Source organism: Theobroma cacao, chromosome 9, assembly GCF_000208745.1.
Source record: "Theobroma cacao cultivar B97-61/B2 chromosome 9, Criollo_cocoa_genome_V2, whole genome shotgun sequence".
Taxonomy (NCBI): domain Eukaryota; kingdom Viridiplantae; phylum Streptophyta; class Magnoliopsida; order Malvales; family Malvaceae; genus Theobroma; species Theobroma cacao.
The window spans coordinates 15,961,944-15,976,271 of NC_030858.1; the positions used below are offsets into that span (position 1 = coordinate 15,961,944).

General features: G+C 31.8%; 1 protein-coding gene across 1 annotated transcript; it reads right to left on the reverse strand.

The window, feature by feature from the left end:
• On the reverse strand, window positions 5,527-8,512 carry LOC18589403 (serine/threonine-protein kinase HT1). Its single transcript, XM_018126837.1, has 3 exons — window positions 8,403-8,512; window positions 7,710-7,779; window positions 5,527-6,684 (listed from the first exon to the last, which is right to left on the reverse strand). The coding sequence occupies exons 1-3, from the start codon at window positions 8,510-8,512 to the stop codon at window positions 5,527-5,529; spliced, it is 1,338 nt and encodes a 445-aa protein (XP_017982326.1).

Below are 14,328 nucleotides of genomic sequence, written 5' to 3' on the forward strand. Positions count from 1 at the left end.
AGAATACTAAATACCTTATGAAAGGCATTTCAAGACTACTTTAGATAAAACCTTTACCACCCATCTGATCAACAAGCCTATTACCATTCAGTTTTTTTCCCAATGCTCCATCACAATTTAAGTGCTTAGATCAGATTACCTAGCAAGGACAAAGTTGTCAATTTTGACATCTATTACGAATGCCAACATTTAAGGATTCTACCAAATGAGATCAAGTACAAGTACCCTTTCAAACCATTTATACATATCTTAAAATTATACTCTCTTTAGCAGTAAAATGAACACAGTCATATGATAATTGAGCTGCTCAAAGAAAAGGCATGTGCTAATTCTCATTCAGAGTTCCTCTTCAAATGCAACAATCCTCTACAGAAGAACTCGAAATTCTTTATTAAGCTACCATTCAAGCTTCATGAAGATATTAATCCCATCAAAGTAAGCCATTCAGGTATGAATTTAGACCATCAAAAGTTAGTTGAAAAAGAATGTGAGGAATTACTACAGTAAGGTTTAATTGAGCCATTAAACTCCCAATGGGCATCCTAAGCTTTTTATGTCAACACAAGAGCCGAACAAGTTAAAGGCAAACTAAGATTGGTTATCAATTACCAACCTCTCAATCATTTTTTTCTTGATAATAAATTTCCTTTGCTTAATAGAAACTCGATTTTCTCAAGTCTTGCTAATGCCATAGTCTTCTCAAAATTTGATATCAAGGTAGGGTTTTGACAGTTAGGCATTTATCTTACAAAAAGACCAAATACAGGGTTTTGTATACCCAACCATCATTATCATTGGACCATTCTACCATTTGGACTCAAAACAACACCATCATTATTTCAAAAGGCCATGATAAAAATTTTTCAATCTATCATGGACTGAGCCCTTATTTATATTGATGATATTCTTTTTTTTAGCCTAGATGAAGAAGCCCATGTGCAACTTCTCCAACAATTTATAGAATTGGCTTTAGATTATGGGGTCATACTTTCAGAAAAAAAAATGCAAGTGTTCAAGATTGAATTAGATTTCCTTGGAATGCATATCAACCAAGGAAAATACCAACTAAATTTTCACATTTCACAAGAATTGCTTAATTTTCAGACCAAGATCTCACAAAGAAACAAGTTCAACAGTTTCTCGGCATCGTCAACTATCTCAGAGATTTTATCCTAAAACTTTCAAAATATACTAATCCTCTGGAAAAAAAAAATGCTCAAGTAAGACCTTCCAAATTGGGGATCCGCCTAAACCAAAGCTATCCAAGAACTCAGGTCAAAGTTACAAGATTTAGAGCCTCTTAAGATTCTTTCTGATGGTAAAAGAACCCTCCAAACTGATGCTAGTGGCAAATACTAAGAGAAGTTCTCTTGGAAGAAAAACAGGGAAAGAGACAAATATATGCATACAAAAGTGGGAAGTTCTCAAATTCCAAGATGCATTATGACTCCACTTTCAAGGAAATCCTTGCAGTAAAAAAAGCAATCTCAAAGTTTGAATTTCATCTCATTGGATACCACTTTTTAGTATAAATGGACATGTCTTCCTTCCCTCAGATTTTGAAGTTCAAACAAAAAACAATCCCACATCCTCAACTGTTGAGATGGGCATAATGGTTTTTTAAATATTCTTTTGAAGCCAAACACATTAAAGGAGAAAAGAATCACATTGTAGACTTCCTGTCTAGACCTTCCCAAGATCCCAAAATCCTAATGTTCAGACTAAAACCTTCCAAGTTCACACCCAAACCTAGCACTTACATCACAGGATCTTTTTCATCCTCTTCATCCTCCATTCCAGTTACACCCAAAATTCATCCTGATTACCCTCTTTAAGTACTCAAATTAGTCCAAGAAGGAACATTCCACCAGAAAAATTGAATAGCTAGTTTTTGAATATCAAATTGAAGTATTCAAATAATATGGTGGTCTCATCCTCAAACCTTATAGCCTACATCCAAAATACCCTTTCATCCACCCTTTCTACTATGAATTCATGAAATTTCTTGAAGAACTGAAATGGATGTTTTGGTATTTAACTCATAAATATCATATTGGCATCCAATTTCACATTACAGATTTCTTAGAATTCATTAAAAAGGTAATAAATGGAGAAATAAAAACATGGAGAAAGAATTTTGTTAATATCCTTACATGGTTCTATCCACTGTTACACTAGAAAAAAATGGTCATCTCAAAGAAAGGAAAGCAGAAAGAAATGGTCATGTTTATTGTCTACAAGCTTCGATACTTTGTGACACATGGAAAAGCTACTCAACTTTGTGCATTCACTTCAGCATGGGTGTACAAGTCATTCCCTTGCAATATCAGGGAACTTGATCAAGAACACAGGACATTTGAAAGACGCATTTACCAGCACAACAGAATAATCCCTAATCATATTTAGCCTTCACTAGAAATAGAAATGTCCTGGGATTATTTCCCTAAAACACTTGGTCCTCATCATGATCAGATCAAACAAGCATTAAAAGAATATAATAACGGAATCCCTGATTCTCATGACTGGTCTCAAGACCCGTGGGATTACGGTGAGATAAATGAAGAAAAGCTTGCACGTCTCTCCATAAAGCCACCACGTCAAACGTGTCATGGACATTGTGACACAGACCCCGAAGCCTTATCTCTGCATATGTGCATATGTAGAGAAAGGAAACAGCAGATGATAGAGGAGCTTAGTCTTACTTCAGATCCTAGCACAAACTATGATTGAAAATGACTAATAATTGTGTTGTATGCTTTTACTTTAATGTACCGGTGTACTTTTACTTTAGTACTTTAGTGTGTTGTGCTGTAAAACATGTGTATGGAGTCCTTATCCTATTACTGTACAAAGTATGTCTGCATCACTTCCCTTCCTCTATAAAAATGAAGCTCTTGTAACTGGTAAAGGCAAAACACCTCTGGAAAATAAAATTGTGTGTTTCTTTCAATATGAGTTTCTAAATCTCTTTCTTTCTTTCTTAGGGTTTATAGGGAAATAGGCACAATTCTCTCGTGAGTTCAGATCCTTAAGTATGCTCTGCACTTGTCATCTCTGATGGAGCCTGTGTCCCAAAAAAGATTTGATCTCAAAAACATATCAATATCACTATAACATGATTGAGTAAGGAAGATGAATTGTGCTGTTTATTGAAAGTCATCCTTGTAACTAAAAGGCCCAAGCCACAAATAATTATAAGTAGTTAGTTTGATTAAAAAAATAAAAATTAAGGTTAAACTAATAATCAGGTTTTTGGCTTGTTTTACTTAAGATAATGGCTTCCACCGTGGAATAAGAAAGTAGATTAAAAAAGTTTGTAAATATTGATAGTGACAGGTGCCCTAATTAATTATAGGAAGAAAAATAAGAAAATCAATTCCAATAAATGTATATTAATTATCGTGACTTAAGGAAGAATTAAAAGGTAATTAAATTCCTTTTAAAAAAAGTAATTAAATTAATTTGTTTAAATTAACAATATGATTAATTCTGATATTTGAAGAGAAATTTCAAAATCTTTAGAAAGAGTGAAATAAATAATGGGATTATTATGTAATGTTACTTAACAATTAAGCTTATTTACTTGTTCCTGTAAACACTGATTTATACTAGTTTAGTTCAAAAATGTCAATAATCTCACAAAATTAATTTCTTAATTTAATAATGATAGGTACAACTTTTTGAAAAAAAGCCAAATTGGAATATACATATATACAAACAAAATTAAAAATTAAACTAAATGAAAATCTACTCATAACTATTAATTAAGAAGCTATATCAAAGCAAATAAGTTTACCAAAATAATAACAAATAATGCATTTTCTATTAATCAAATTACATGATAGTCACAAAATAATTAAGATCATTGAAATAATAAAAGGAATGAACTTCTGTGCATGAGGTTACATAATAATCAAAGTGATGGTTGAACATAATAGAAGAATTAAAATTTATTTAAATTTTCATCAGTAATTCAAATACTTTTTCAAATATTATGTCATTAAAATAGATTTAAAAGTAAAGATAGACGGAATTATAACTACAATTCCAATCACGCAGCAGATTGCGTTGGACATCTTACTGATTTTCAGACAAATTTAATCACTCAACAGATTGCGTTGGGACAGCTTTTTGATTTGTGTGGATGCATTTAATTGGCGGAAAGATAGCTATAAGATTTTAAAGCTTTAATTAAACTTCCAATCATACAGCAGTTTGCATTGGAACGTCTTATACTGATTTTTACAAAGCACAGGATTGCTGTGGCGGTCCGTTTTAATTGGTGATAATGGAGCTTGATGTTCTTCACACAGTTCCAAAAAAATAAAATTAGGAGTGATTACACAGAAGATTATTCAAATTAGTGGTATAAAAGGTTTATTTTATGGTCAAATACACTCCTAAATAAGGCAATGGATACACTGGGAAAAGGAAAAGGCAATGTCATCACACATATGACATTAATTGAATTATAATCAAATGTTCGATTAAGTATTTAAAGTATAAAATTATGTAATTACCCCATTAAAATCCTAATTTCTTTTGTAATATTATGTAATTTCCTTTTAGAGTGCTTTTTGCCTAATTAATAAATTTTATTGAAACTCAAGTTATGTAATGAATCAGAGATCCCTCCTTAAAGTATTTTAGAGATTAATTATTACAATATGCTCATCAAATTGGTATTTTCGAGGTCTACATGCTTAGTCTCTTGGGTCCGAGCTTCTTATATCACCTCAACACCATATTTTTTGGATTTCCATCTTTCATCTCATTGCTAACATATATCTGCAGTATTATTTTTTTTTGTAATTATTATAGTGCACTTCTAGCTTATCTAGAAAGATAAAAATGAATTTTCTAGAATACTCTTTAACCTTTAATGGGCCGATGTTTAATTCATTTGATATTGTTACCCATCACCAAGTGTACACTTGTTATTCACGAGATGATGACAGTTATTTAAATCATAACACTTTTAAAACTATTCATAAGCTCATGACATTTATTTAAATCACATGACTTCCAAACACTATAAAAAGCATTTTTATTAGCAATTTCTCCAAAAGCTTTTTGGTTGATACCTTTTCCTTTGTCTCTCTTTGTTATTTCTTATCAAAATGGAGAGGAGAAGATAATTATTTTAGAAATGAATTCAAATGTATCACATCCTCGATCACCTGTCTTTGCGACATACATTTTCATTATCATGAAGTTTTTAATTGCGTTTAATCTGTCTTTGCTATTTGATTCATAAGATCGAAGGTTATTATTAAAATTATTTTATTCATAAAATCCAATCAAAATGTCTAAATAATTTAAGTTAAAACAAAATTACAGCAAGTGAGACAGCAATCTAAAATCTCATTCATCAAAACACCAAATCCAGAAACAAAGTTAAAGAAAACTAGTAAAACTCCAACATTCACATTCAGAACAAAGCCCAAAAACTGCTAAATAGAGGAGAAAGAAGAAAATTGTAATTCATAAAAGAAAGTTGTAAGTTAATTAATTAAAAGCTGTCCATCAGTCGACTATCATTGGTTGAGTCATGCAGCACCTGAAGCGAGCCTTGCGAACAGTTGTCATGACCTCAGTTTCAGCAGTCTCGAGCATATTCACAACGTCGGAAAAGGGAGGACGAACTTCAGGGTTGGCGTCCCAGCAACGGGTCATTATTTCAGTCAGAATAGGGAGACAATCCTTGGGAATGGCTGGCCTTGCACCATTTTGAACCACGCAAGCAGCTGCCTGCAGTGCTGTCATTCCTTGGAAAGGAAGCAAGCCGGTGATCAGTTCCCAAAGTACGATTCCAAAGCTATAAACATCTACCTTTTGCGTGTAAGGCCAGTTTTGAATCATCTCCGGGGCCATCCAACGGTATGTTCCTGTGTGGGGTGTCATTCCCTCGGAATGAACTTGAATACGTGCAACGCCAAAATCCGCAATCTTTATCGATTTATCTGCCGCAATTAAAAGGTTATCTGACTTCAAATCCCTGTGAATGAACCCGAGTCCATGAATATATGCCATCCCTTTTGCAACATCTAATGCTTGCTTCACTGTCAACTTCAATGGCATCGGACGATTCTGCCTGTTTTTCAAAAACTGTCGAACTGAGCCTCCCTTTGCGTATGCTGTGACAATGCCCCAAACCATTGGCTTACGGCATGCTCCTATAAACTGCACAACATTTGGATGATTCAGTGTCGCAAGTATCATAACTTCTTGTTGAAACTGCCGCTCCAGAGCCTGTGCAATCTCAGGTTTATCTGCTGGTCGCTCTAATATCTTGATCGCAACATCCTCTCCATTATATTTTCCTCTAAATAACTTCCCGAAAGTTCCTTCAGCAAACGCTACACCCATGACCAGCCTTTTCAGATCAACAGTCCACTCCTCATAATTCTCCAATCCTTCAGTTGGATTCTTACAATCCATCAAAGCTTGTGTTAATGCATCATCATCAAGTTTACGACCCCACTTGCTGCGACGAAACAGATTTTGTGGCAGAGAGATAGAGAAATTGTAGCGGCTCACAGGAGGATGGCTTAACATTGGAGTTTGAGAATTACTACTAAAAGCCGTGCTACAGTTATCCATGGCCTTGGATAAAGATTCTTCGTCTCTCGGTGGCGAACTGTGATAACTTCTTGTTCTTTTTTTCAAGGTTTTAGTGAAAAACTTTGAACCAAAAACAATTAAGTTATTAGTTTGATTTGAAAAAAAAAATAGTAGAAATTAAGGTTAAAGGTTAAACTAATAGTCATTTTTTTCTCTTATTTTATTTAAGGAAATGGGTTCAATCATGGTATAATAAGGTAGATTAGGAAAGTTCTTAAATATTGATATTAATTGATTCCGTAATTAATTATAGAAGAAACATAAGAAAATCAATCCTAATAAAAGCATATTTATTATCGTGATGAGGGAGGAATTAAAAAGTAATTAAATTAATTTGTTAAATTAACAGTGTGATTAATTCCGGTATTTCTTTCAGGGGAAATTTTAAAATCTTTAAAATTAGAGAAATAAATAGTGAGATTATTATTATGTTAATAGTGAGAAAATCTACTCCTAACTATTAATTAAGAAGCTATATCAAAGCAAATAAGTTTAATAAAATAATAAAAAACAATGAATTATTTATGAATCAAATTACATATATAGTACCAGTAAAAAAAAATGACATATATAGTTACAAAATAAGTAGGTTCATTGAAATAATAAAAGCAGTGAACTTCTGAAATTACATAATAATAAAAGTGATGATAATTTAATAATGACTTATTGAACAAATGAATAAGTACAAATATAATATGCAAAAAATTAGAAGATCCAACCAAAGGAAATTAAGGAATATATATATATATATATATATATATATATATATGTCGGCTGGCAATTAAATGATGGCTGATTATTTATCTAACTGAATGTTCAGATCATAAAATAAAATAATTTCATAAAAAGAAAATAATTTGTTAAGTTTGTATATTTAGGAGATGACATTATGTAATCAAGCAATAATTTTTTTAAAAAATATATGTAATTTTATTGCTGATTGCCATAACTAAAATACCTTAGGATTTATTTACAATGAAATAAAAATACAAGGGGAAATAAATAAAAACCCCTTAGACCAAGTAGGCTAAATGTAAGGATATCCAGCCCTAAACTAGTTAAGCTATTTGAACATATTAACTCACAGCGCAGAGATTAAAATGCTGTCCCAAATTGTAGTATATCCGATTCCGAACTACAATGTTGCATGTGAAGCTGCAGAATTAGGACATATTAATTTGTTTGTCCCACCGACATGCAAATAGATATATATGTCCGAACCTTCGTGTACTGCATGTGTCTCCTTACACAAAATGAGTCCAAGCATAAAAGAAATATACATCAGTTTAAAATTCAAACTCGTCACAGCCTGCTGCAAAAGAAGTCCAACAGCAAAGGAACTCCTAAATTTCAGAAATTTGGATGATATGTTACCATTCAAAGCACCCTAGCTCCTTAGCCAAATGATGGGCTAAACTATTCCCACTTCTCAAAATATATGATAATTTCCAGCATGGTATTTAATTTCCTTTTGCAAGTTAATAATCTGAATTCAGTGCAGTCCAAATCTCCCAGGGAGAATTAAGAGGATTATTCACCCAATTTACAGCATTCAAGGAATCACTTTCCACCCACAAATTAGAGTATTGATGATCCATGCAGCTAGTAAATAAAAGAAGAGCTTTCTCAATGGCCAAAATTTATGTTAAGCTTGCATCCCCTTCACCTATAACTTCAGAAAATTTGAGTAAAATCGAACCATCATGATTCCGCAACACACCGCCAATTCTACTGGACCTGGATTTCATAAAGTTGAGCTATTCACGTTGAATTTTAACCAGCCAGCTTCAGAAGCTTGCCACTTAACCTCTTTACTAGTTGGAATTGTACTCTGAGATATAGAAATTAATTGTGGATTTCTAAATATACCTTTTATATTCTCAGTCATTGTTATATATTGATAATGTTATTAAATATAAATTCAATAATTAATTATAAACACTTAATAAAAATTCTGAACTATCCACAAAAATTTAAATAAATTCTTATTCTTGTGTTATGTTTAATTAAGTTCTTATGCTTTTATTTTGAATCAAATAATCATTTGTTACTAGTTACCATTAATTAAAATATCACTTATTATTTTACACATTAATCAACTATTTAAAAGTTTTTTAAGTATTATACAAATTTAGACCAAACATTCAATGTGACGTCAATGGGAATTTTTTTTCTTTTCTTGTCTGTATGTTTTTTTCTTTTTTCTATTTTGGAAGACAATAGATGAGAGAAGATTTTGATCTAAATGTTCTAGAACTTGTGAAGCGGACTTCCTTAATTCGCGAAATTTGATTGCTAATCAACACATTCTTTGTGTCATTAGAGAATCAAATAAATGATTTTCATGATTTCATCATTTTTTTTTATTTCATTGATTTGGTTAATTTATTACACCAAATCACCCTAAGTTTCTCCTAAATATCATGCGTAGTCATTGTATTTGATTTTTGTTTTCTATATTTAGGGTTTAAATTCATCGAAGAATTTTGTTTACTTTCCTTTTGTACGGAAAAAAATAAATGAAAAAGAAATTTGTTTAACTTTCCATTTATTCTAGCAACGCAATGCAATTGATTATCCATCCCTTTTGTTCGCCTAAATTACTCAATCAGTACACGATACTTGGTAAGTAAATTAATTCCTTCATATATGTCATATGCATTATCTTTTGATTTTATATGATTTACTTTCCTCCAATAAAGTATGTTTAACTTAATTTTCAATCATTGCTTCCATTTAAGGTTGTCATGAACTTTTAAAGTAACATAAACTACATTCCCAATTTTATTTTTTTTTTGAGAATTACACAATTTTATTGCTAGATGTTAAAGAAAAATACTTTGAACTTATTGCTACAAGGAAATTGAAATACAAAAATAAATAAATAAAATGCATAAATCCCTAAAAGCAAAAAGCTTGGATATAGGGATATCCAAACACTAGTGAAAAATCAGCTCACTAAGATATCCACTGTGGGATATTAAACCTGCCCAAAACCATCATTTCTCAGAAAATCCCAACACTCGTTTAAAATCCCAACTCAATCACCTCAAATAGGGACCCAAACGAGTACAACTTCTCAAAATTTGAATGGCCCTTACATTCGGATTAAATTAAAACCGAACCTCCTACTTCACTCATATTTCTACAAAATCAAGTAATCTATATCATCCATAACTCTTACACTCCATTAAATTCAATATGATCAGCCTCCCTTAACACACCCTATTTGGCCAGCTCATCAGTCTCGGAATTTGTCTCCCGTAAAACGTGTATTAAACTAAAATTTCAAAGTATTTTATCAGCTGCATTTAACATATCACTTTCAACTCATAATTTAAATTATAAATTTTTTAAGTATCTGCTGACCAGTGAAAAAGGCTTCACAAATGGTCAAAATCTCTACATGATTGGCATCACATACTCCCACAATTTTATAAAATTTCAAAAGTGTTTCACCACTAGTGTCCTGTAAAATTGCTCCAATTCCTACCCTACCTAAATTACCAACTGATGTCTCATCAATATTGAACTTAATTCGCATATGAGTATTTGGCTCATTGATTGGTGTATGATCTCCTGTGTATAGAGTAGGGTTCGAATCCCCCCTTCTCCCAATTATAAAAGAAAAGAAAAACATTGAACTTAATCCAACCTATTCGACACTTCCAAATTTATTAACTTTGATTTTCCGATTTCAATATACATTAACTCAATACATTAAATTTTAAATATATATGACAGCAGTAAATTTGATTTCATAGATTTTTTTTTATAAATTTCATTGCTATTTAATTAAATTAATTTTATTCTTTTCATTTTTGTCAAGATTGGAAAAAATTGAGCAAAAATATCAAGATTAAAAATCAATATTATCATGTAGTAAAGGTTTCTAGTAAGGGTCAGGCCAGATTAGGCTTGCTGGAAACATTGAAAACCTAGGCCTAGGCCCGAGCCTAGCCTAGTCCATCCATTTATGCTATATTTTATTATCAAAATAAGGAAAAATATATTATATTCATATTTTTATGTTTTTAAATAAATTTTTAAATTAAAATTAAATAAAAATATATAATTTATTAATATAATAATCTCTTCTGACTGGGCCACGCTAGATAATTAATACACTACTATGTTGGGCTACTAGTTCAAACTTACGAGCCTAACCAATTCAAGTCGGGCTTGGACATGAATTTTAAGCTTGAAACCAATCTAATTAATTGATTTGATTAATAAATAATATATGATTTAGTTTTAAGTTTGAAAAATATTTCAACTATATTTTCGAGTGCCATCTAATTTTATAACACAGGATTACAAAAAAAATTATTGATATATAATATTATGTTGCATATCAATGGCCTAAGTATCTATTATGGTTAATGGCTTTCTTACTAACCTATTTAGTTGCTGAGTGATCTTCGATAAGGATGTTCGTTGTCTCTTTTTCTATTTAACATGGTAGTAGAAGCTTTTAGCTATATAATGGTGGAAGTTAGGGCAAAACACATTTAGTGGTATATCAATTGGAGACAAAGGTTTAAGACTTTCCCATTTACAATATATTGATGATATTATGCTATTCTATGAACCTAATTTAGAATGTTTGCTAAACATGAAACAGGTTTTGAGATGTTTTCAGATAGTTTTGGAATTAAAGATTAATTTTTAGAAGAGTAATCTTTTTGGAGTGGGAGTCAATTCCAATTTGCTTAAAGCATGGGCAGCATGAGTACGTTGCAAGGTTGGTACATTCCTAACAACTTATTTGGGGTTTTCTTCGAGAGCCAGTTATACATCAATGAAAATATGGTAACCTGTGGTAGATCACTTTAAAGCAAAATTGGCTAGATGGAAATAAAAAATGCTTTCATTAGGAGGTCGAGTTACTTTGGTTAAATCAATGTTGAGTAGCTTACTCATATTTTACATGTCATTATTCAAAAAGTTGTTAGGTCTCAAGAATGAAATGAAAAAAATTCAATGGAGATTTCTATGGTGTGGAGCGGGATAAAAAATTAACCGGGACCTGTTTGTAAACATAGAAATATGGGAGGTTTAGGTGTAATTGATTTAGAAATAAAAAATTGCTCCTTGCTCAACAAATGGATATGGAGATTTGGGAATGAATAGTGTTAGTGTAAAAGTCTTAAAGTGAAATATACCAAGAGGGAGGTGAATTGGTATTTATAAAAAAATTTTTGAAAATCTAGTTATCAAGATCAAAACTTTTTCACCAAAAAATATCGTTTAGCATCAAAAAAAATTTTCAAAAATAAATCACTTAAGCACAAAAACAACATATCAAGATAAATATTTTTCCTATATTAAATGCTAGCTATGAAAGTAAAAGGAAATATATTTTTCTAAGTATAAAACAATAATTCAATATAAAACTATTTTCCTAAGGCAAATACAAATAACTATTAATAATGCAAAAAATTAAAAAGAGACACAAGAAATTTATAATAGTTTGCTTTTTTGATGCCTACATCCACTCCCTTAGTAATTAAGGAATTTCAATCCATTATCAAAGATTCTTACTTTTCAAAGGGACAAAGCAATAACCCTTACACAATCCATAAAAGGGATTCTTAGTTTTTCACAAGATCAAGCGATAACCCTTACAATGGCTTTTTCATGGGATTAAACGATAACCCTTATACAATCCACAAAGGGATACTTGTTTATAACAGAATGAAGTAATAACCCACCATCAATGGTTTTTAAAGGCTTAACCATAAACCCTCATAAATAGCTTTTCAAGGTTAAACTAGAAGCTTTACAAGATGTGTGTACATGGGAATAATAGCAAAGATTTACCTCACAAAGGCTAGATGCTAGAGATTTTAGCTTAAGAGTAGTGAGAGAAGAAAAATCAACTCAAATGAAGAAAGTATTCAACTTTGTAAGCTTTGTGGAAGACTAAAAAGATGCTAGAGAGTGAAGATGAGCTTTTGAAGGTCTCTTTAGGGTTTGAAGCTTTGGCACAAGTCTTCTCTTACTTCAAAATGGCTCAAATGCTTTTTCACGAGATCAAGTGATAACCTTTACACAATTCACAAAAGGATACTTGCTTTTAACAAGATGAAGCAGTAACCCACCATCAATGGTTTTTAAAGGCTCAACCACAAACTCTCATAAATAGCTTTTCAAGGTTAAACTAGAACTTTTACAAGATGTGTGTACATGGGAATAATAGCAAAGATTTACCTCACAAAGGCTAGATGCTAGAGATTTTAGCTTAAGAGTAGTGAGAGAAGAAAAATCAACTCAAATGAAGAAAGTATTCAACTTTGTAAGCTTTGTGGAAGACTAAAAAGATGCTAGAGAGTGAAGATGAGCTTTTGAAGGTCTCTTTAGGGTTTGAAGCTTTGGCACAAGTCTTCTCTTACTTCAAAATGGCTCAAATGCTTTTTCACGAGATCAAGTGATAACCTTTACACAATTCACAAAAGGATACTTGCTTTTAACAAGATGAAGCAGTAACCCACCATCAATGGTTTTTAAAGGCTCAACCACAAACTCTCATAAATAGCTTTTCAAGGTTAAACTAGAACTTTCACAAGATGTGTGTACATAGGAATAATAGCAAAGATTAGCCTCACAAAGGCTAGGTGCTAGAGATTTTAGCTTAAGAGTAGTGAGAGAAGAAAAATCCGCTCAAATGAAGAAAATATTCAACTTTGTAAGCTTGGTGGAAGACTAAAAAGATGCTAGAAAGTGAAGATGAGCTTTTGAAGGTCGTTCTAGGGTTTGAAGCTTTGGCTTAGGTATTCTCTTACTTCAAAATGGCTCAAATGCGTCTATTTATAGCTGGGGCAATATCTAAAGCCGTTAGACACATGTTTAAATCAAATCCGACTATTGCTGAAGCTTGAGAGTCAACTACAACGCTCCTAGGGTCGACTATGTTCTTCAAATTTCTCAAATTAGGGCTTCAATAGTCGAATATAACCTTTCTTTAGTCGATCCATTTCTCAAGATCATGTTTCTTGCAAGCCTAAGCCATTATAGACGACTATGATTCCTTTATAGTCGACTATGGTTGTGTAAAGTTGACTTTTCCTTACTTTTGACTTGTCGAGGTTGATTATGTCTGTTCAAAACATGATTTTCTTGGGCTTTCTAGAAAAAGGTTAACTATGAGCACTTTAGGGTCGACTATGGGTTTATAATCTTCAAGTTTTGCACTTTTTCAACCTTTGGATCAACTCGAGCTTCTTTAAGATTGACTCTTGGGTTGTGTTGGAGGTTTCCTTAGCTTTTTGGCACTTCTTTTCTGCTACTTCCTCCTTACCTTGTTCCTACATTCAAATAATATTTCAAGGCATGGTTGCTCTTGCATTCTTAGCTGAATATTCATTGTTCGAAAGCTTATAAAATGTTTTCTATTGATGCATAGTTTTTCAAACAAATATGTAACCTTAGGGGATTAAAAATATATTTGAGACAATTTCAAATGCTTGACACTAAGTTCAAGAAAACATGTGATTTTTATCAAATTAAGACATAATGTAACTCAAAGCTAACAAATGGGACAAAATGTGGAGTGAAATATTGATAACAAAGAATGGTTATGAACCGAGCACCTTTTTGCGCAATGTTGATGTCACTCGTAAATGCTCGAATCTTTGGAAAAATATTGTTTCTCCACTTTCACCTACTAATAAATTTTTTTTGCAAGTTTCAACTGCCTTTTAA